At 40.3% G+C, this 25205-nt stretch overlaps 1 protein-coding gene across 1 annotated transcript in view; it reads right to left on the bottom strand.

Annotated features, from left to right (window-relative positions):
* Positions 1 to 4622: 4622 nt before the first annotated feature.
* pcolce2b (procollagen C-endopeptidase enhancer 2b) overlaps positions 4623 to 25205 on the bottom strand; it is a 47527-nt gene continuing 26944 nt past the window's right edge. Inside the window, exons 5-9 of the mRNA XM_063045411.1 lie at positions 20310 to 20446; positions 14031 to 14176; positions 12790 to 12873; positions 8929 to 9096; positions 4623 to 5229 (exon numbers count right to left, since the gene is read on the bottom strand). Coding sequence (XP_062901481.1) covers positions 5099 to 5229; positions 8929 to 9096; positions 12790 to 12873; positions 14031 to 14176; positions 20310 to 20446 — 666 coding nt within the window. The 3' untranslated portion in view covers positions 4623 to 5098. The remainder of the gene's footprint in view (positions 5230 to 8928; positions 9097 to 12789; positions 12874 to 14030; positions 14177 to 20309; positions 20447 to 25205) is intronic.

Below are 25205 nucleotides of genomic sequence, written 5' to 3'. Positions count from 1 at the left end.
CCTGAATTCCTCCAGCATTTTCTGTGTTAATCAGTATCTTGTTTGCTGGTTATATGCTCCATGTGTACAGTTCTATTGTTTTGTATCCTTGTCAAAAATCAAGGTTCACCTATTTTAAATCTGGTAACGATACACCAACGTACCACATCTTAAAAGGCCAATTTAATATAATGGTGAAGCAGAATTCATAGAATATGGGCTACACTCATAAAATGAATGTTTTTAAGTTCATCCTTTAATGGCTGGGCTATCTTAAGAGGGTAATTAAGAGTTATGTTGCTGCAGAACCTACTTGGCCTGTTATGCACTTCCGTCAGAATGTATGGTGAGGTCACAGAAATTAACATTTGAATATTAAATTGAAAAAAATAAAACAGTGAACATTACATTAATACTTAAATTATTGTTCAACATATAAGCAACATGGCCATAATGGAAAAGTGCTCCGTAAAGCTAGAACATTCCCTTGTTATTAAATCTATGTTGAATAACAAGCTGCAGTTATTTTCCAGGGAGAGGAATTAATTATCATTTTCAATTACACATTTCCAATATGTGCTTTTCACTTATCTCTTGTTCAACTTCACAATCAGAATGAAATAACCTAAAATGGTTGATGATCAACAAATTGTTTCTATCTTCTTGACAGGACAATAATTTCAGTCCCAGCTCGCTGCTCTTTCCGTAGATGCTGAGAAAAAGATACTGGCTGTTTATCCATGCCTCTATCAATCTTGTAAACCTCCATCAGATCTCCCCCTCAGTTTTACCACTCCAGAGAAAACAACCCATTTGTACAACCTCTCCTTACAGCATATACCCTCTAATCCAGGCAGCGTCCTATTTAAAAACGCAAACAACAGGAATTCTGCAGATGCTGGAAATTCAAGCAACACACATCAAAGTTGCTGGTGAACGCAGCAGGCCAGGCAGCATCTCTAGGAAGAGGTACAGTTGATGTTTCAGGCCAAGACCCTTCGTCAGGACTAACTGAGTTAAAACTCTTCTGCACCCTTTCCAAAACCTAAACATGCTGCTTATAGTAGGATGACCAGAACTGAATTCAAAATGACATAAGCAGAAAACCTGGGTTTTCTAAAGCTAACTCTTGAACTCCGTTCATCAAGTGTGAAATAAGCCTTCTTTACTGCCCTATCAACCTGGGTAGCCACATTGCACTTAAAGCCCAAAATTCCTCTGCACATCATCACTGATAAGGGGCTTGCCATTAACAGTGTACTGTCCCATTGCATTGGATTTGCTGAAGTGTAATACTTAAAATTTGGCTGGATTAAATTCCATTTGCCGTTTCTCCACCCGTATCTGTAACTGTTTTATATTCTGCTGTATTCTTTGCCAATCCTCTATGCAACCCACAACATCAGCAATCTTTATATCATCTGTAATCTTACTAACCCAGCCATCTGTTTTCATCCAGGTTTTATATGCATATCACAAACAGCAGAGGTCTCAGGATGGATCCTTGCAGAATACCACTAGTCACAGACTCTAGCCGTGATAATAGCCATCAACCACTACCTTCTGATTTCTATGGATGAGCCAGCTCTGAATCCAAATGGCCGATTCACCGTGGATCACATGCATCTTAATCTTTTGAATGAATCTCACATGAGGGATCTTGTCAAATGCCTTACTAAAATCCATGTGAACAACTTTCACAGCTCTATCTTTATCAAGAATCTTTGTCACCTCATTGAAAACTTCAATTATGTTCATAAAACACAACTTTACCCCTCAAAGTTGTACTGACTGCTCCTAATTACACTTTTTTCCAAATGCTCATAATTCCTATCCATAAGAATCCTCTCCAGTAACTTCCCTATCACTGACATTAGACTCACTTATCTATAGTTTCCAGGATTATCTGGTTCCCTTCTTGAATAATGGAACAATGTTAACTACTGGCTTGTCCTAGAGGAAAGGAAGATATTGTTTCAGACCCCTCTCGCAGTAACCTGGGGTAATCCCATCAGGCTCGGGGGATTTATCCGTCTAAGAGATCCTCATTATTCTCTTGCCCTTCATGTACGTTTAGAGCACTTTGCGATTCTCTTTAATTCTACTAGCTGAGGCTCCTCCTGGCTCTCATAATTCCCTTCTAGATTTCTTTTTGGCATCTTTAAAATTCAAAAGGACACAATTTGATTTTACTTTCCTATACCTTGCATATGCTTCCTTTTCCTTTTTGCCAAATTCACCGCCTCTCTTGATATCCAGGGGTCCCTTACCTCGTTGTTCCATCTTGCTGAAACATATTGAGTGGCCATTTTATTAGGTAGGGGAGTGGAACTCAGTGTTGTCTTTTGACATTGTTGCCTATCTAATTCAAAGTTCGACATCCTGTGTATTCTGAGATGTTCTTCTGCACATCACTAATGTAACACATGGTTATTTGATCTCTCTCATTAACAAGAGACTCGGCTGGTAGTGTAGTGGTATCAGCGTCGGACTTCGGGACAAAAGGTCCCGAGTTCGAATCCAGCCAGCTCCCCTGCACACTTTCCATCTGGGCTACGAGCTGGTGATCTCTTTGGTAACTCACCCGGCAGAAGGTAATGGCAAACCACTGCTGTAACTTGCCTCGTACGCGGTTCCCACTACATCAGAGAGGCGTGGAGGGAAATCGTCCGCTAACCAGAGAAACTCCAGATGCAATGTACCTTTCCTTTCCTTCATTAACAAGGCATTTTCGCTCACAGAACTACTGTTCACTGGATCTTTTTGCACTATTCCTTGCAAACTTTAGCGACTTCTGTGTGTGAAAATCAGCAGTTTCTAATATAACCAAACAATCCCGTTTGGCACCAACAATCATTTGACGGTTAATGTCACTTGGATAACATTTCTTCACCATTCCAATGTTTGGTCTGATCCTCTTGACCATGTTGGCATGTTTTTTTTAATATATCAATGAGTTGATACCATATGGTTGGCTGATTAGACATTTGTATTAACGAGCTAAACCTCAAAGTGGCCACTGATTTGTAAATGCCCAGTAGATTCAAGATTCAAAGCACACTTGTTATCAAAGAATGTATAGAGTGTATACCATGAAATTCGTCTGCTTACAGGCAGTCACAAAGCAAGAAGCCTGAGAAACCAATTAAAGGAAAAGACCAAAAACCACTGCGCAGAGAAAGGGAAAAAAACACACCCACATCTTGCAAGCAATAGAAGCAAGCCAACTGCATCCTCAACTAGACTGAGTCCCAAATCTGCTCCCGGAGCAAGAGTAGACCCAAGCTTTGGGCCAGAGTCATCACACCAACGGGGCAGAAACACACAGAAGCTAGATTAGTTCACAACCTTGGCACCATGGATAAAGGAATGAACATTTGCAAGAAAGTGAGCAAATTCAGCTTGCCCCTCATCTCCGTTCCCGACAGTTGAGCTTCCAGTCTGTTTGGGCTGATGTTTAAATTATCTAAGCACAGAGTAGTGCCTGGGTCTTGGCACCCTGATACGCTGGGGCCTACAGCCCAAAGCTGTTCTCGATCTCACCAAATTGGCTCGGTGCTGGATGGATATCAAAACTCTTCTGCATTGACTCCTCCCTAAATCACTCACTCCATCTCCAGCAGCAATATGAACTCAGTCTCCCTCTGCACTCCAACACGCTCATCCCCCAAACCTGCCTCGTTTCCACCTGTCTCCTCTATGCAGTTTGTCTTTAAACACCTCCACATGGCAGATGTGAACTTGCCCAAAAACTGCTTCCAATTAACTCCCCGTAGTTCCTGCTTGAGCCTGCTCCCATTTAATACTTTCTCGCAAGGTCTACACTTAGCTTTACCTATAACCATCTTAAATTCTGATCACTGTACTCCCAAAAAAGGGCTGTCACTTGCCAGGTTCATTATCCAACACCAGCCCCCTTCCCCTTGTTGTACTATTTACATATTAATTTAAGAAACTCTCCTGGATGCACCAAACAAATTTACAAGCAATTGATTTATAGCATAATAAATCTGCATTAAAATTCTGTAATGTGCCTGGTGTTCCTTTACCGATCATTTTAACTCTGTCGTCTGAACGCAAATGTCTTTTGCTCTCTATCTTTTGCACTTTCTATTTGAACAAAGATGGGTGCAGCTTCTCTATGTAACTTAAGCTTCTTCATACCGTTCTGATGAAAGTCACACTGTCAAAGGCCTGAGCATGATTCTTGAGTGCAGTGTGCTGAGCTGAACACAGCATTCCAGCTGAGCTCCCACCACTATCTTAACAGGGTTTGCTGTGGTAATCCCGCAGCCTTCTTAGTTTAGCCTCCAAGTCAGGCCTGGCTGTGTTCTCTTCAGAACTTCATTTATGTTGCTTCTCTATTATTCCTATCACTTCAGGTTTTGCTGCATTAAATCGGATGTGATGCATGTGCGGCCATTTCACGGGCCTGTTTCTAACTGCCAGAGATCTTGGCAAATTACCAAGTGAAGAAAGATAAGCCCTGTTTTTACAAGATAATACCCTGGCATAAGTGCTGAAGCTGCCTAATGTTCCTCAACTTTCTACCATCAACTCAGCATGAAAAAATTAGGAAAAGAGTGCAAGAGCTTTTCTCTTTACACAGTGGAGTGTTGGTTCTGACAGTCTTGAAATGATGACTTTAGGACATTCAATAGTTCTAAATATACCATATTTTTTATTAAGCAGCAGATACATTCTGTAAATAATGACAGTTGAAGAAATAAAAATGATTAAAACATTAATTTCAATACATCATTTGCTGTACATTTTTATTGCACTTAAGACCATTTATTATGATATGAAAGAATATAAGATATACATAGCTTCATTCTCTGTCATTGCTGTTATGAATAGACAGTTCCAAAGCCAGAGTGAATATGGGGCTAATCTTTCTGTCCAGACTTTCCCCTGCTAGTTCGAGGATTAAAATACCCATAGCAAGCATCCAGATTGGGAGCACTTTAAATATATTCCATCAAACTTATTTGAATGCTTCTACTTGCCATATAACGTCTCCTACCAGTTAGCAAGAGGACCTCGTAACAAACCAAATTAAAACCAGTGAAAGATTTCTTGCATCATAAATAGAAAGTAAAGTCACTGCTATGTGTGTTTAGCATCGTCTGTTTTTCAAGTTGTTCAGAAACCTTTGGTTCTTTGATTTATAGGGCACAACAAAGCTGTTAGGAAGTACTCTGCCTCTTCCTGTTTCATCCACTTGGCCCATGAAAATGTAGTTCAGTCCTGCAAAAATAAAGAAAGATTCCTCAAAAGACAGAACTTTACCTATTATGTAATAGTTTGAGTCATTGTATAACTGGTCTATGCCAACCTGGATGCCCATCAAAGCTAGTCTCCGTTGCCAGTGTTTAGCCCATAACCCTATAAACCTTACCAGTCTATGTACCTGTCTTTTAAAAGGTGTTGTACCTGCCTCAGCCACTTCTGGCAGTTAATTCCACACAGATACCTCTTTCTTTAAAAAAAAATGTTCCCCCTCAAGTTCCTCTTAAAATCTTTTCCCCTCTCAATTTAAACATATGTTCTCAAGTTCTTAATACGCTTTCTCTGGGGTAAAGGTACAATTACCCTAACTATGCCCCTCATTATTTTATACACCTGTACAAGAGCATATCAGCCTGTTACGCTCAAAGGAATAAAGTCCTATCCTAACTATCTTCTTCCTATAACTCAATCCCTCAAGTTCTTGTAAATCTTTCTTGGACTGTTTCCAGTTTAATAACATTTCCTATAGCAGGGCAACCAAAATTGAACACTATACTCCATTCCTTGCACGTTCATGTGTTTGACTACATGCTTCTTAAATCTCACTCAAAACGACTTAACTTCTGTATTTCATATGCTGTACACCTCCCATAATGTTATAAAGTTCTATCAGGTTGTCCCTCAGCCTCCAATACCTCAAAGAAAATTGCTGTCGGTTTATTATTGTCATGTACCAAGATACAGTGAAATGTTTGTCTTGCATACTGTTCGTATCAAATCATTACTCAGTCATTGATGCAGAACAAGGTAAAACAACAATGCAAGATAAAGTGAGTAAATTTAGATATAAAAGGAGTGGAACTGTTGTGATAGAAGTAATGAGTAAGTCTGCAGGGAGCAGCTTGCAATGAGTTGCCACACTCCATCATCATGTCCAACCAATCCTATAGCTAACGGTACCATTCTAACGACTTCTGTACTCTCTACAAAGCTTCCATATCTTTTCTGTAAGGGGGTGGACACAACTACACACAGTACTCCAAATAAAGCCAAACTGAAGTTTTATACTCCTGCATCATGACTTCTTAAATTCATTGTCTTGACCTATGAAGGCAAGCATGTGAATATTGAAGGTGAAGATCAATGGGACAGAAATGAGAATGAACTAACAGATGGTATTTGTGAATACAGGCCTCTGCTTACAGCTTTAAGGTTAGATAAATATTAAGGAAATCTCAACAGCACACACGAATTAAGTCTTAAGCTGTATTCTGACAAATTGGAATGAAACTATCCAAAAGGAAGAAAGGGCATGTGGGTGGAAGTAAGTTGTTTCTCAACATTAGAAACATCATGTCCTCATTGCTGTATATACTGTATCTTGTCTTACCAGAAACACTTGGATTTCAGTCAGGAAAAGTAGCTGAACAATTGGTATATTTAGTGTGGAAGTAGAAAAGGATGAATTTCCAAGGAAATTAGTTCTGGATTTTGGGGAAAAGGGCAAATTATTGAAATAAATGGTGATCTGATACAAATTAACTGAAGTTATCAGACTAGTTTATAGATTAGCAGTAGCAACTCTTGGAATAGAAGGTATATAGCAAAGAAGGGTACATCAAAGCAAAGAAATGTGCGGATAAATTAAAATGAAACAAAACTGAAGCATTAGGAAGGTGCAACTATTGTTAAAACTTAAGATAGTCATTGCAAATACAAAAAGGTTACATTAAAATCTTTTTTAAACATTTAAAGATGGAAAGTGAATGGTGTTAGGCTGGTAGGCCATTCCATGTCCGTTTAACATTATAAAGATTTAAACTTCTACATAAAGTTTAGTCTTTAAATGTAGAAGTGACAGTACTCATTAAAGCCAAAGAGAGCACAGGATGGAGATGCTGGTGTCTGGTAAAAAGCTAACAGAAAAGGAGCATAATCCCTTCTCCCCAGGTGAGCCAGGACATTAAGTGTTTCTGATCTTATTACAAATTTCAAATAGTGAGAGTACTTCAAAAAATTGATTACAGGCATCTTTCCTACTGAAAGCAGAGGGGAAAGTTTACTAGATTTTTTTTTTAAGAAAAGGATTACTGCTTACACAAAAAGTGAAAAAGCATTGCTTTTCACTTTTGTGTTGTTAAACCCTTCAGGTTTAAATAGCCAACACGAGAAAATCTGCAGATGCTAGAAATCCGAGCAACTCACACAAAATGCTGGAGGAACTCAACAGGCCAGGCAGCATCCATAGAAATGGGTTAACAGTTGACATTTCGGGCCGAGACCATTCATCTGCCAGCATCCACCCTGCAATATCTGCATCCTCTTCGCATTTTGTTGTCCTTTTCCAATAAATTTGAGACCACCCTATGTGTACCTTAACGGTCCACTTGAGTCCAACCTACCATGTACTCTTCAAGCTTGCTTGAGCTTCACCTTGCCAGGCGTGCGTCCCGTTGGTCAAATCCACTCCGGATCATCCAGTCACCTGCTACCTCTGTACCTTACAAGTTTGCTCCTGCTATGCTCTGCCATCTCGGCCTGTTCATATTTCACCCAACCTGGTGCGCTGGCTCACTGCCTTGCTCCTCTTCACATTTCATCAACCCCCTGCTTTCCCTACCTCTGATTACCATTGCACATTCTGTAGGTTAGGTAAACCTTTGCTCTGTCCATACCTGCTCCTGCTTCACCTTACATGGTCTGCTGGGCCTTTGTCCTCTCTGGTCCACTCGAACATCATCCTTTCTGGCCCACTTAAGCTCCAACTACCAGGTCCACTTTTCAAATCCTTTCTCAATCTCTCGCAGCCTCTCCCTGCTGCTCACTTCCTCTGTGGCCTCCCACATGGCTTTGCTTTCTCAGCCTATTCGTACTTTACTCTGTTACGTGTGCTGGATCATCACCCTACCCATTTCGCTTGCTATAGGAGACCAGTTCAATAAGGTTAATTTTGAAAACGCTGTGCCACAATGCAACAATTTAATGGCCTCTCCCTATGATCATAGCGATTGATGCCAAATTCTATTGTTATGTCTGACTTGAAAAAAAGTTATTAAGGCAAAGTACTATCTGAAATCACTAAAACTGGTAATGGTCAAACCTGGTGATGATCATTGAGAATTTTTATCCCAAGGAAGAAAGATTTTCTTAATTCCTTAAATTTTTCATTCTTCCTGCAGATAAAAGATTTTTTCTTTTTTTTTGGTGTGTGCCTGCATGCGTGCAAGTCTGTGCGTGTGTGCCTGTGTGTCCATGCGTGCATCCGTGATGATGTCTTTTTCATGGCTTCTACAAGGCGCGGAGAGAGAGAGAGAGAGACTGTGTGGGGCGCCACTCCTCACACAGACATTTTTGAAGTACTTTCCCTTTATTTTATGAGGTCGAGTTGCGATTCCGACACTCAACCCGGCATGGATGGAAAGCGTACTCGGGAGCGGACCCGACTAGTTTCGAACCTGGGAACCTCCGCTCCCAGGTCCAGCGCTGATGTCATTGCGCCACCAGCCGGCCCCAGATAAAAGGTTTTCAAAGCTAAAACTACCCCCCAATGCATATGCCTGCTCACAGTACTTTAACTACCAATGGATATATTAACAGACAGGTGCTAGCCACTGCCCCTAGCCAATCTATTCCTGTTACATCAGACAACTAAATTTTAAACATACAGCAAACATAGACTACATATTGATAAAATAGCCATCAAAATAGCAAGCTTACCTCGTTTAATAATTGGACACTTTTTACACACTGCAATTATTTTGACACTCATGTTCTTCCCTGCCTGTTGAATTGCCAGAGTCCCTTCTTTATAAATATTTATAATAGAGATCGTTGCATGGATGCTACCATTGCGTGTTACAGCAGTTATAACTGTCCCAGTTAAAACTGTAGAAAACAAGAATTCAATATTTAAAAAAGCTTTTCAATCACCTCATGATAAAACAATACAAAGATGTCAGTTCCATATTACTTTTATTTGAAATTCATGTCTTCTTTCAGGCTATGGCTAAAATAAACAATTCAATTGTAAAATAAATAAGGTACATCAAGATTGCTTGAGCAGTTGTATGCAAGTATTGAGAGTGCACTGACATGATACGAGTGCATTTCCCTCAGTAACTGCTAATATCAGGGACTTCCCAACCATGTAAATCGGGAAGGTCCAAGTCTTGAACTTCTTCAAAGTGTGTTGGTCAGTGATTTCTTAAAATGCTCAACGTTGGGCTCTTCATCGAGCAACTGGGAACCAGCTTCCAGCAATTTCCCAGCAGTTACAATGGCAAACCACCTACGAATTCCATTTAAATGAGGGAGGAGAGCTGTGACATCAGCAAGCTTCAAATAAATTATGTCTTTTAACTAGTTGAGTAGAGAACATAGAAGAGGAACAGCCTTTTCGGCCCATAGTGTCTGTACTGACCATGATGTCAATCCAAACTAACAAGCAATGGTCTACATCCTTACATTCTCCGTCTGTCTAAACACCTCTTAAACGTTGTTGTTAATTCTGGTTCTACCACTTCCCCTTGTGGCATTTTTTACACTCTGTAAAAAAAAAACTTGTCTCACACATCTCCTTTAAGCTTTCCCTATCACCTTAAGTCAATGCTCTCTAGTATTTAGCATTCCACCCTGGGAACAAGACTCTATTTACCCCCTATCTATGCTTCTCAGAATATCATATACACTTGTAACAGGTCCTCCCCACCGAGAACTGCATACACTACAAAAATAAATAAACATCAAATGGAATATGACTTGCCAATTTTTATACTCAATATCCTGACCAATGAAGGCAAGGATACCATATCCCTTTCCTTACTACCTTATTTACTTGTGTTGTCACTTTCAGGGAGCAATGGACTTGCACCTGAAGATCCTTCTGTATATCAGTTCTTGTAAGAGTCCCTCATTTAAATGGAACTCAGTTAGTTTGCCATTGTAACTGCTGGGAAATTGCTGAAAGCTGGTGCCCAGTTGCTCGATGAAGAGCCCAAAGTTGAGCATTTTAAGAAATCACTGACCAACACACTTTGAAGTTCAAGACTTAGACTTTCCCCATTTACTCGCTCCTTCTTCTATTTACTCTTACATTTGACTTTCCAAAGTGAAAGACCTGACACTTGTTAAACTCCACTTGCCATTATTCCCAACTGGTCTATAACCTGCTGAATCCTCTTACAACATTACTCACTATCCACATGTTTTTGTAATAAACATCTATTTGCACAAGATCACAGAGTAAGGAACCTTCAATCCTCCCCAACTATACAGATTTCCAGAGACACTTGGGAAAACTGTAGCACCCACCGGGGTATTATTGTATGGGCGGGAACCACAGCTTGACAATTCAAGAACCACCAAATATATTGGCTAATGTTAAAATACTTCAGTCTCTTTTGCTGCAGGATTTTTTAAACTGATAAGAAATCCTTAATGAGGAAGTTAACATGCTCTCCACAATGGCCTGCCTTACTCACCATTCCAATTGAGAGTGGCTTCTGAGTGATCATTGAGTTACTCCTGTACAAAATCATTACTCAGGATGAATGGATGCAAGCACCTTCTGAAAGTGGATGTGTCTCGGAGGAAGAGTTAGATCAAGGGCAGTATCTTGGTGAGTGATCACACACAGCATCAGTTAACAAAGAGACAGAGGAAAAGTTCTCAACAGTCCAAAGGTTAATTTTATTGAACTGCGATGCCACTAAGCAAACACGGACTGGAAACTGGACTGGACGATGAAGAGAACACAAGGAATGGGATGTGGTTTCCTTGATTCTGCTCCACCATTCAACAAGATAACAATAAATCCCTGAAACAGCTGAGGGAACACTAGAGGAGAGGGCAGAGCAATTATATTAAGAGGAAGTTAAAGGGTCAGAGTCCAAATCTAGAATAGACTGGACAGGAAATGGAAAGTTGATGCTGGTTAATTGAAGCACTGTTACTATGATGTCAATATTAAACCAGAGTAGAGTAGGTGAAGGAATTTTCAGTGTTTCAACCTAAACTTAATGAAGGACAATCACATGGTGAAGAACTGAGCTTTGAAAGCAAGGATTGAGAGCCTGGGTTTGTTAATGAATGTTATGTCTTCATATTCAAAGAGACTACCAGAACTGATATAACTTTTATGGATTTTAATTAATCTTTACTAGGTCCTTCGCAGGGCAGTCAGATATACAGTATAAAAAATAAAAGCACATGGGATCTGAGGGTAAATGACAAGTTGGACTCTAACTTGCAGTAAGCAAAATGCAATGGTTGTTAAGTGTTTTGGTGACAAGACCTTTTGCAATTGGATTCTGTTGGCACTGCATTAGGCATTTTTAATTTCAAGGTATTTTTCAACGAATCTGACTAGTTAGGCCACAGCTGTAGTTCTGAGCATCACATCACAGGAGGTACAAAAAGCACTAAAGACATTCATAAGAATCACGCCAGAACTGGAGAAATGGAACAAAAGAGGATTAGCTTAGCTCTTTTTGTTTAGAGAACATTAGACCAAGGTGAAATTAAATTATGAGAGACCTGGATAGAGTGAATTTGAGGAGCCAATTTCCAAAAGCAGAGAGGTCACTAACTAGGAATCACTAAGCTAAATTAAATGGTAAAAGAATTAAAACATAATTAATTTTTTTTCCTACTGTGGTGTCTAGAATTGTCTTCTTGAAAGGTGAAGGTGCAAGATGTCACATTATACTACAATAGATTTTAAGTGCCATAAGATATTAGATTATGAAACAAGAGCTAGGTACTGGGGATTGGGTTTATATAAAATACTTATTTTGTTTGGCCAGCAAAGATGTAATTGGCTGAGTGATCACCTCAGTACATTATAAACCTACAGAAATGGAAGGGCAATGGTAAGCAATGAATATGTATTATTAATGTATTATATTATACACTAATAATACATTCATAATACTAATATATATGACACAGCACTGGGTTGGGCTGAACTGAGCTGGACTGAATATGCCTGGACTCTTTCAATGACTTTGTGACAGTTTGGTGGTTTTTTGCTCTTTTTTTTGCATGTTGGGAGTTTGATGTTTTCCTTCGAACGGTATTTCTTTGTTTTGTGGCTGTCTGCAGGAAGACAAATCTCAGGGTTGTATACTGCATATATTCTTTGATAATAAATGTACTTTGAATTGTTACTCACATTCCAACAACGTACATCAGAACAATTACTGCATTGCTATGAGCAGTTAATTCAGGTAAAACTGAACACGTCTGTATTCGTAAAGCTTACAGCATGGCGTTTTTAGCTTCTGGGTGATCACAATGTGACAACTGCACCATTATGCCTTTGGCAGAGGGATAACATGCCAAAAACTGTAACTGAATAAACACTTTAAATATACTGACAATTCAGCCTATGTTTCATGACTTGTGTTTACGCTTTGGAGCTGTACTTGTTTTTAATACACAAATTCACTCTTTCACAAGAAAAGCTTTCTGTGAAGCCCCAATACATATAGCTGGTTGTAGATGGTAAGTATCAGCTTTTTCATTCACAGATATATAGAAAAAAATTTACTTAAGCTATCGAAAGCCTAGGTTTCTCACCAAAGTCACTGTTACAGTAATTGCTTCCCATTGTTCCACTTCTTTTGCATTTCAGTTGGCAAGGAGGCACTGTTGGCTTCATGGCTTTAGAACAAAATGGAATATCCAGAGTTCAGTAAGGCAGGCATTAACTATCAGAAATTACAGTATTCATACCAACAAGTCAACTTAAAGCCATATATAATTACTTTCAGAAGGGGAAAAAAAACTGTGACTTACCCATTATCTCAGATTTACTTTTCAGAAGTTATACTATAAACAGCTCGCTCTCAAAAAAATTCATTTCTGTTCTACTTCAAGGTATATAATGTTAACTTCTGTGAAAAAATCAGTCAGTGTAGATGTCCATGATCAAACTACGTAAGCAGTCAAATGCACTGAGTTATTAGAAGCTTCGGCTATGATATCTTATATTGCACTTTAAGTACAAAAGTGTGTTAAAGTAATACTACTCAACTCTGAATTTTCATGGAATGCACTGCAGTTGTTAGCAGATGATGTATTAGTAAATAAATCAACAAATATTAGTCAAATAATTCACTTTATCTGATGAGTCACTGGGTCATTCAGGCAATTATAGACACAGACTGCCTGACCAAGTCCAAGATATCAAGGCAAGATTCATGCTGCAATAATCCTTGGAATTCTTGTCTTAATGTGCACTGCATGAGACAGACACTGCACAAATAATAAATGGCCTGTCCAGTGAGAGCTAGACAAAAGAGAAACATGCCATATTTATTACCTCATCAGCAAACTGTTATGTTGATGATGTATCTGTGTATAAGTAGTTAGTACTTTAATAGTTTTTGTGAATATTTGTCAATTGAGGGCAAGCTTTTCTCTATCATTTGACAACTACATGAAGTAAACAAAACCCAATCTATAAACCCATATTTAATAAAAGTAAAAGGTTTGAATTGCAGTAAATTATGTCCATATGGTCATCTTAATTAAACAGAGAGATCCATCTTTGTAAAGGCCAGTAGAGATTGAGTTCTTTAGGTACTTATAACATGCTACTTATGCAGCTCACAAATAACATTTTGCTCACTGAAAACTTAATGGGGTGGGTGGATTTACCAAAGAATTTGTTAGTGAAAGAGCAGCAGTGTTCCAGAGCTTAGTGAAAAACATACTCAGGCACACTTAAACACTTTGTTCAATCCCAACTGTTCCCTGTACAATAATGAATTAGTATTCTACAATACTAAATATTCTCTGTTCAATGACAAACTTACTTGTTACGGTTGGTGCTGTGACTGGTGCAGCTGTGCTGACAAACTTCTTTGGTCTGAATTTGTAGTGAGCCAAAAAACCATCAGCTGTGACACTTAGATCCGAGAGGAACTGCACCACTATTTCATTTTCTTGAGACAGAACTGGCCTATACACATCGAAACAAACAACATCACAACAAATTGAGGTGGACATGAACTAAGAAATGAATTTCATAAGGCAAATAGATTCATCTTTAGGTTCAGATTTATTTATTGCACGTACATGGGAACAAACTGTGAAATGCATCATGGTGTTAATACTAACACACCTGAAAATGAGCTAGGGGCAGTCAGCAAGTGTCATCACACATTCCAGCGTGAACCTAGCACAATTAGGTTAAAAATAGCAGGGAATTGAGTGAAATAGTGCTAAGGAATGTCTACAAAAACAGCTATATGAACTTCTCTATCACAAATATGCAGATATGAAGAGGAAACATACCAGACTCCTGATAGTAGGTGCTGGATATCTCCAGCTTGCCTTCCAGTACTCAAACCTCATTGCGTTCTTGCATTTTAAGCACTTTCACCTTTCCCAAATCATTTCCAAATAAGATATGATAATAGTTTGTAGTCAGATAGGTGTTTAAAAAAGGCAATGTTATATACACTCAGTGACTACTTTATTAGCTACACCCGCTCGCCAATGCAAATGTCTTATCAGCCAATCATGTGCCAGCAACTCAATGCATAAAAGCATGCAGACATGATCAAGAGGTCTAGTTGTTGTTCAGAGCAAATATCAGAATGGGGAAGATATGTAATCTAAGTGACTCTTGACTGTGGAATGATTATTGGTGCCAGACTGGGTGGTTTGAGTATCTCAGAAACTGCTGATATGTTATTTTCATGCGCAATAGTCTCGAGTTTAGAGAGAGTGGTGGAAAGACATAAAAACATCAGTAAGTGGCAGTTTCTGTGCAGAAACGCTTTGTTAATGAGAGAGGTCAGGAGAATGGCCAGGCTGGTTCAAACTAACAGGAAAGCAACAGTAACTCAATTAACCACTCATTACACTGGTGTGCCCAAGAATGTCTCTGAATGCATGACATGTTGAACTGTGACGTGAATGGGTTAAAGCAGAAGACTGCAAACATACAGGAAAGTACCTAAAAAGTGTACCTGCATATCCGTATAGAAGCCTATAAACAGACATACATGTACACCTACTCTTAAAACATTTAAGCTATCTTAATTAAATGAAGAGCTTCACTTGCCTTTATCCCAGCAGCCAATTTCTTGCATTCTTTTGAATGGACCCATGATAATTGCTCCAGGTTAAACAGGCTTGGACAGATTTCCTAGCCTGTGTGCAGTGCAGGTGTCCTGTAGCTATGCTCTGCTAAGCAGAAGCCTAAACCGTAGCTTCCTCTCAGGAATAACACAGTTACAGGAAAGGAATGGAGGGTTATGGGCCCAGTGCAGGTCAGTGGAACTTGGTGAGAGTAAGAGTTTGGCACGGACTAGAAGGGCCAAGATGGCCTGTTTCCGTGCTGTAATTGTTATATGGTTATATCTGTCAGCAGATCAATGTGAAAAATTGGCCAAATTTACTTCCTTCCTCGAGGCCTCATCAGACTGGTTCAAACTGATAGGAAGGTGAGAGCGACTTGAATAACTGCACATAACAGTGGTGTGCAGAACAGCATCTCTGAATACACAACACGTCAAACCTTGAAGACCACGGACATATCTTCTGTATCTAATAAAGTGGCCACTGAGTGTGTACAGTCACTGTTTCCCCAGCTTTTGAATACAAATGCTTTATTTATGGCTCTCCAATATCCCCTTCAGCGCAAGTCGATGTATTTTTCTTACACCTGAGCTACATCTCCATATGAGATCTCCACAACTTTATGCAAAGTTACTAAGTCAGCGTGTGTACAATGAACATCACAGTAAATCTCCACAAGTTGGCTTGCTTGTATTCTCTCATTTCAGCATCCAGTGCCTGCATGTGAATATTATTCACACTGAGAAACGTTTCCACTTGCTTACATACGGGCTTTGGTATCCAGCCCCACTTTGTCAATGAGGCCTGATTACATGTAACTTGCTATTTTTCTGTCATTTACCACCATTTCCTGTCTCCTGTGCATTTCCCATTTCTACACAACATCTTCCTTTTATATTAATACTACTACAAAGTTGGAGTGGTTTTTTTCCCCTAAAAATTGGTCAGAAGCTCCTGACTGGAGCTCACTCTGGAAAAAAAAACAAACACAAAAAAGTACAGTTTCAGGCTGAGAATCTTCATCAGAACTGGAATGGAAGGGGGCTGAAGCCAGAATAAAGTGGTCAATAAAAATAACATCTATTTCTCTAACGTCCCATAATTAGTCCCGCTCCACTCTCCCCTCTTTTTCTAATTGTCATTCTAGTTACCCTCTCACCTCTTCTCTTCACCTGCCCTTCTCCTTTCACCCCCCTTTGGGCCCCCTTCTCCTTTCCATTCTTCCAGTATCCACTGTTCTCTCCTATTACATTCATTTTTTAGCCCTTTACCCGTCACCTCCGAGCTTCATACTTCATCCTCTCTTCCCCACCCACCTTCCCCCTCACCTATCACCTACCAGCTTATACTCCTTCCCTTCCTCTCACCTTATTCTAACTTCTTCCCCTTCTTTCTTTCCAGTCCTGATGAAGGGTTTCAGCCCGAAACGTTGACTGTGCTGAGTTCCTCCAGCATTTTTGCTGTGTTGCTCAAGATTTCCATCATCTGCAGAATCTCATGTTCAGAAAATACACTTTGCTGAGGTTGCAGTTGTATAATTGAACATCCAAATCCAATTTTCTGTTTACAGCAATGCAAAAGTCAAGAGACAAGAGCTCTCCTGAAAATCTTTGATTTAGAAGTTACTTTTCCTGGTTTATTTCCCATTTTAAACTCTTCCAGTCCTTGTATTATAATTGAAGTGTATTTTAAGGTGGGCATTATATGTTGCTTAAGTTCGAAAAAGTTCTATTTACTGTAAATCAACAAGATGAGTTTCAAACAAGTGTATTAATTCTAAATGGAACAGTAAGGAACTCAACATGCAATGGTACATTTATAACATGTAATGATGTTATTATGTCATCTGATTACAAGATATATTTGCATAATTTATAGAAATAAACCAAAGATAGGCATGATTTTCTTCACTTTTCCACAATAATTAGTTGGATACTTTTACAAAATAGTGGTTTTAATTACATTTAGACACAAGATGCTGGGACCTACAGCAACACTCAAGATGCTGGAGGAACTCATTGGGCCAGACAGCATCTATGGAGGGAAAATGCACAGTTGATATTTTGCAGTGAGATCCTTCACGTCTGTCTCGACTCAAAACATCAACTGTTCATTTCTCTCTGGTTTTAATTATAACCTTTGCCTCAAGGTATAATTTTATGATTGTATATCAGACTAAAGATTGATAGCTTGGAGGTATATGGCAAAAGTTTTGAAGGACCAAGGAAACAAAAGGTCAATTATAATATCCTACTCAACGTCTGGAGCATCTAGATGCTTGTCAGTGGCTAGTTCTGAATGACAACAGATGAGTTCTCCCCTTTCAATGAATTTTGAGTTCCCAATCTTAAGGTCATTTGTGATCACTTGGATGTGGAGAAGTGGATGTTGAGATGTTGAGGAGGAAGGCCAGCAAGATGTGACTCACCAAATGGAGGCATCAAAAGAAAGCATCAAAGATGAAGTCAACTTTGTTTATTTTGGTTGTTGGTAAGAATTCCAAAATACTAGGTTAACACCCAACTCAAAAAAATGATGGAGGGAGTGGAAGGTGCTTCTACTTGTTGCCATCTTGTGTGAGATCATTTTTAGATGAAAGACTAATGGGATGTTCAGAATCTCATCAGTTCAACCCAATGTACCACTAGTAATTTCCCCCGGGATCAATAAAGTATGACTATGACTATGACTAATGATTCATGAAGGAAATGTACTAAGTGTGTATCTTTGAAATTACCTTTAAAAAGGCAGGATTTAGAATCGTTTAGATAAACAGTATGGGAATAAGCCACTTGGCCCATTAGGTCCACCCTGACCAGTGGGCATTCATCCACAATAATCCCATCTCCAGCACCGGTCGACCATGCCTAAGCAATTCAAGGGCTCATTCCCACACTCCCTAAATGCTGTTGATAACTCTGCCTCTACCACTCACTAAGACAGTGCTTTCCAAATACTTGCCTCTCTCTGGGTCACAAAAGTTCCTCCCATATCCCCTCTGAACCTCTTCCCCCTCATCCTACATCTCAGTTATCTTGCTTCGTCTATGCTGATGGGGGAAAAGGTATCTGCGGTCTACTCTACCAATACCCTTCATAATTTTATGTATCTCAATCACATCTCCGCTTAATGTCCTCCACTTCAGGGAGAAGAGACTTAACGTCTCCAGTCTCTCCTCATAACGGAAATGCTCAATCTCCCCAAGCAAAGTTCTCCATCACTATGACATCCTTGCTGTAGTCTGGCACCCAAAACTACATGCAGTTCTGGTCTAAACCAAAGCTTTATGAAGTTAGAGCATACTTTTGTATTCACTGGCCTGCTGAAGGCAAATATCCCACATGCCTTTCTAACCACATTATCTACTTGCACTGCGATGTTCAGGGATCTCTCTTTTCCAATGTTCCTTTGTGAGATCCTACCATCCACAGTATATCTCCTGGTCTCATTAGTGCTCTTAAAATGCATCACCTTACATTGATCTGGAATGAACTCCATTTCCCATTTTTCAGTCTATTTCACCAATACATTAATATCACCCTGTAGACCGAGACTACCCTCCACAGCATCAACTCCACCAATCTTCCTGTCAACTGCAGACTTCCTGATCACACCTCCTACTGTACATCCACATCCAAATCATTCACATATATTGTAAACCGCTAAGGTCCCACACCAATCACCAATGAGAAACACCACTTGTAACAATAACACAATTCTCTATCACCACCCTTTTGATAAAGGGGCATCCATTTGGAACAGAGATGAGGAGGAATTTCTTCAGCCAGAGGACAGTGAATCAGTGGAATTCATTGCCACAAACGACTGTCGAGGCCAAATTATTGGGTATATTTAGAATGAAGGTTGATAGGTTCTTAATTAGTCAAAGTGTCAAAGGTTACAGGGAGAAGAGAATGGGGTCATAAGGGATAATAAGTCAGCCATGATAGAATGTCGGAGCAGACTTGATGGGCCAAATGGCCTAATTCTGCTCCTCTGTCTTATGACCTTATAAAGAGGGCTACAGTTGCTGAGTCAACCCAAACCTCATCTGGTCAGCAAAGATTTAAAAATCATTTATGGTCCCAGCAATTTGTTCCCTTGCCTCCCACAGCTGCCATAAGTGGACACCATACAGCCACGGGATTTATTCGCCTTCAAGCCTACTAAGGCATTGAATAATTCTTTAATTATTAAGGCTTACACAGGACTTTCACCACCCCACCCCCTTGCTAAATTCTCTAACTACAGAATCCCATTTCCTTAGTTATCATGAGAATGTTCTCTTTTAGTACCTCTCCTATCTTCTGGCTCTATTCATTGAGTTCCCGTGTTATCCCTAAGTGGGCAGACCTACTCTTTCCAGGCATGACTCATCTTAATCCTGTTTGACAGTAATATTTCATAACTCCTTTCTTCCTTTTTAAGCACCATCTTACACTTTATTTCGTACTCCAGATGAGCCTGATCTTTAGTTCCCTATACCTGCCATATGGTTTCCTTCCTCTCTTTATGCAACCCTCAATACCTTCAACAATCAGGGTTCCGTGAAGTTGTTACCTGTGATCCATACAGGAACAGGTTGCCTGTGAACTCTTGTTGTCTCTCCAATAAATGCTTTGCATTATGCATCTGTAGACCTGGCCACAACTAAATGCAGTCAGCGTTAGCCGGGTCCTGGGTTACTCTGTTAAAATTGGCCTTCCACAATATAAGATGTTTATTTAGGTCCATGCCCTCTCACCCTGGCAGAGTAGTTGGATTCTCTTTGGAACGTCACTGCCTCAGCATGTTAGAAGCACCATGAGCAAACACCTATCCTGGTATTCGAATCAATCCCTTTCCTTGGATCAGTGACCAAGCCAAATTCCTATTCTGTCATAATTGTAGAAAAATATTAGATCTAGCAGAACTGTCACTGTGCCCAAAGAGTGGTAACTCCAAAAGACTAAGAGAAGGAAGAACAAACACACATTTGTAAAAACAAAATTACCAAAATCACTTACGCTGGAGGGCTATCTCCACAAAACTTGCCAATTCGTTTTGCATCATTGTTTTCGCCACCATTATATACAGAAACATAATCGTATCGGCAATAGTTGTCTCGTTCAACATCAAACTTCTCGAATTTTAACTCAATTATCTGTTAAAGATGGAAATTAACATACATCAGTTGTTGGATAGAGACACTGTTGTAACTATGTTATTGTTCTACTAAAAATTCCAGTTCCTACAGCTGTCTTACAGTTCTTACAGGTTCCTCTACTGTTGCAATGAGGCCACACATGTTGGAGGCGCAACACCTTGTATTCCATCTGAGTCATCTCCAACCTGATGGCATGAACATCGATTTTTTGAACTTCCAGTAATACACCCCCACCCCACCATTCTCCATTCCGACTTCCCTCTCTCACCTTATCTCCTTACCTGCCCATCACCTCCCACAGGTGCTCCTCCCCCCTTTTCTTTCTTCCATAGCTTTTTGTCCTCTCCTATCATATTCCCCTTTCTCCAGTCCTGTAGCTCTCTCACCAGTCAACTTCCCAGCTCTTTAATTCACCCCTCCACCACCCCGCCATCTGACTCCATTTTTTTTCCAGTCCTGATGAAGGGTCTTGGCCTGAAACGTCAACCATAATCTTTTTCACAGATGCTGCCAGGCCTGCTGAGTTCCTTCAGCATTTTGTGCGTGTTGCTTGGATTTCCAGCATCTGCAGATTATCTCGTTTGTTTTTAGTTCTTACAGCTGCTGAACTTCCTATCTTAATTATAAATATTCATCTAATTGAACATCTCATTAGACCCTGGACCCATTAACTTTAAACCGAGCTTACAAGTACCTCATGCCCTTGCCAGTCCTCAATGATGTAACCTTATTCAGACCCACAAGTTCACCCTCTTCACCTGTTCATTACAAGTCCACCCAGCGCATCAATAGTGTTGCCTCCCTTCCTAATAGGCTGAATGCATGATTTGATGCATTGAATGAGGTGACATCGAGGAAAGCCCCCTCTCCTCAAGGAATAGGCACCCTGTCTGATTACAGGAAGGTGAGGAGGATCCTAGCCGGGATAAACCCATGTAAAGCTGTGGGGCCAGACAACATTCCTGATTGGGTGCTGAGGGATTGTGCAGCCCAGCTAACAGAGGTCTTAATGGACATCTTTAATTTCTTTGTAACAGTCCAGTGTCCCTGCAGGCTTCAAGGTAGCCACCATCATTCTGGTGCCCAGGAGAGTCACAGTAACTGGCCTAAATGATCACCGCCCAGTGGCACGGGTCTCAACAATCATGAAGTGCTTTGAGGGCAGGTAATGGATTGTATAAAATAGCATCTTCCAGCTACATTGGACCCTTTCCAGTTCACCTACTGCTCAAACTGGTGCACTGATGATGCCATAGCATCAGCCTTCCACTCTGTCTTGTCCAACCTGGAAGACCATGCCTCCTACGCCAGGTTGATGTTCATCAACCTAATCTCAGCACTTAACCCAATCATCCCTCAGAGGGTGGTGGGCAAATTGTCCTCATTAGGAGTCAGCACCCCTCTATGTAACTGGATCTTGGACTTCTTGACAGAAAGAGCCGAGGCAGTCTGAATTGACAGGAACATTTCAAGCTCCATCATGCCCCCCCTCCCCCCCAGGCCTGTGTGCTCAGCCCGCTGCTGACTCACGACCGTACTGGCGGGTCCAGCCTAAACCACATCATTAAGTTCACTGATGACACAACAGTGGCTGGCCTCATCATCAACAATAATGAGTCAGCATACAGAGAGGAGGTAGAGAGGCTTGTCAAATAGCGTGAGAACAACCACAGTTGGGCCAAGACAAAGGAGACGATTGTGGACTTCAGGAAGGCGCAGGGCAACCCCTGCCCAGTCCACCTCAACTTTGCAAGAAGCAGAAAGTCCCTTGGAAATCATAACAGATGATTTAACCTGAAACCATGACATCTCCTCATTAGTCAAGAGAGCACAGCAGCATCAACCCTTTCTGAGGCATGCAAGGCCCCCAGTCTAGCAACTTTCTACAGCAGCACTCTCGAGAGTGTTCTGTCTGGCTGCATCGTTGTGTGGTACAGAGACTGCAAGTCATGGGAATGCAAGACCCTGCAGAGGACGGCAAAAACCGCTGAGAGGATCATGATTTACTGTTTTACAACATTGAACCACAGTGGATTTAATTTGGCCTTATTGACACTGATTAACAGAAAATGACTCTTTTGTGCCAAACTAAAAACAGACCTCTACAAAGTGATCTAAATTAATTACAAATATTAAGTATTCACCCCCCTTTAATACAATCACTGGTGCAGCCAACTGGTTTTAGAAGTCACATAATTAGTTAAATGGAAATCACATGTCTGCATTCAAGGTGTTTCAATTGATTGTAGTAAAAAATATACCTGTATCTGGAAGGTCCAACTGCTGATGAGTCAGTATCCTGGCAAAAACTACACCATGAAGACGAAAGAATACTCCAAGCAACTCCACAAGAAGATTATTGAAAAGCACAAGTCAGGAGATGGGTACAAGAAAATTTTCAAGTCATTGAATATTCCTTGGAATATAGTTAAGTCAATTATAAAGAAATGGAAAGAATATGGCATAGCTATAAATCTGCCTAGAGCAGGCCGTCCTCAAAAACTGAGTGACCATGCAAGAAAGGGATTAGTGAGGGAGGCCACCAAGAGACTGATGACAACTCTGGAGGAGTTACAAGCTTCAGTTGCTGAGATGGGAGAGACTGCACATACAACAACTGTTGCCCAGGTGCTTCACCAGTTGCAGCTTTATGGAAGAGTGGAAAAGAGAAAGACACTGTTGAAAAAGCTCTCACAAAATTTCTGCTGGAGTTTGCCAGAAGGCATGTGGTAGACTCTGAGGTCAGCTGGAAGAAGGTCTATGCTCTGATGAAACCAAAATTTACCTTTTTGGCCATCAGACTTAACACCATATTTGGCGTAAGCCAAACACCACACATTATCAAAAATACACCATCCCTACCGTGAAGCATGGTGGAGACTGCATCATACTGTGGGGATGCTTCACTGCAGCAGGCCCTGGAAGGCTTGTGAAGGTAGAGGGTAAAATTATTGCAGCCAAATACAGGGAAATCCTGGAGGAAAACCTGATGCAATCCGCAAGAGGACTGCGACTTGGGAGAAGATTTGCTTTCCAGCAAGACAATGACAACAAGCATAAAGCCAAAGCTATACAGGAATGGCTTAAAAACAATAAAGTTAATGTCCTGGAGTGGTCAGAAGTCCAGACCTCAATCCAATTGAGAATTTGTGACTGTACTTGAAATGGGCTGTTCACTCATGATCCCCATGCAATCTGACAGAACTTGAGCAGTTTAGTAAAGAGGAATGGGGAAAAATTGCCGTGTCCAGATGTGCACAGCTGATTGAGACCTATCCATACAAACTCAAGGCTGTAATTGCTGCCAAAGCTACATTTACTAAATACTGAATTGAAGGGGGTGAATACTTAAGAAATCAATTACTTTGTGTTTTATATTTGTAATTAATTTAGATCACTTTGTAGAGATCTGTTTTCACTTTGACACGAAAGAGTCTTTTTCTGTTGATCAGTGTCAAAAAAAAGCCTAATTAAATCCACTGTGATTCAATGTTGTAAAACAGTAAGTTATGAAAATTTCCAAGGGGGTGAGGTGAATACTTTTTATAGGCACTATACAAAAGTGCAGAGCATAATCAACTCTATTGTATTATTTAATCAACAAAATTATTCTAAACTGAATGCATAATCAACAGTGAACTTCATCATATACTCCTCTCAGCATGGCATGAAAGTATGTTTTAAAAAGTGCAGAACTTGAAACTTACCTGGCCCTTAGCATTTTGCACTGACCTTTAAGTTGATCAGTATCTTTTTGAATCAGGATGCCATAAATGAGTTAATCTATTCATAACTAAATTGCAATTTTTCAATATTTGCAGAGTCTGTGCTACAAAGCCTCTACTGCATTTTTTTTTGTTTGGCCCATCATTGGTGAATGCTACTAAAAGATGCCCTCTCACCCCCTCTGGTCCAAGATGCCCCATCTGTCGGGGAGAAACAGCACAGAGACAGTGGCAGTGACAGTGAGGAGAGGGATCAGATATGTGAGCCCAGGTCAGAGGTCAGCTACTGTAACAAGGTGAGGGAAATGGTAAGCGAACTGAGCTGCTTTCACACGTTTCAGAAGGTCAGCCCAGCTACTCTGTAGTGAGCAGATGGAACACAAATCAGACCAGTTCCTCAGCGTTACCTGCCCCAAGCCCGGGTGTGAAAACGATGAAGCAGCACCAATCCTCAGGCCAATGATGCCAAGCACCATCTACTCACTGCCAAATCCAGATCTTAACAATGATGATTGATGGCAGAGAAAACACAAGTAGACACAAACCATGAAAGGTTTTTTTAGATGTACAAAAAAAAACCATATTGAACAAGGTAAGCATTGAAAAATCAGGAGGGTTAACAGAAGACATGAGGTTGCTCTAGCAGACAAGACGAAGGAAAATCCTAAGGGCTTCTGCAGAGATGTTAGGAACAAAAGGATAGCAAGGGACAAAATTGGTTCTTCGGAAGATCAGAACGTTAATCTATATGTAGCGGCATCTATATTTAGTCGGGAGACAACTGTTCTGCCTTTCAGGCAATTGATTTATGTTAAAACATGTTCAGCCTTTATTTTAATGAGCAATTTCAGATTTGTATTAGGTCACTTCCTGTGCAGCCAGGAAATAGCAAGTATAAAAGTACCACTTTCAGTACACTGGATGAACTCAGCAGGTCGGGCAGCATCAGTTAGAAACGATGAGTCGACGTTTCAGGCCAGAACCCTTTGTCAGGACTGAAGAATGAAAGGTGGGGAAGGATTTGAAGAATG

This window comes from Mobula hypostoma, chromosome 4, assembly GCF_963921235.1.
Source record: "Mobula hypostoma chromosome 4, sMobHyp1.1, whole genome shotgun sequence".
NCBI lineage: Eukaryota > Metazoa > Chordata > Chondrichthyes > Myliobatiformes > Myliobatidae > Mobula > Mobula hypostoma.
Note: the sequence above shows the minus strand (reverse complement) of the source record. Positions and strands in the feature narration are given on the sequence as shown.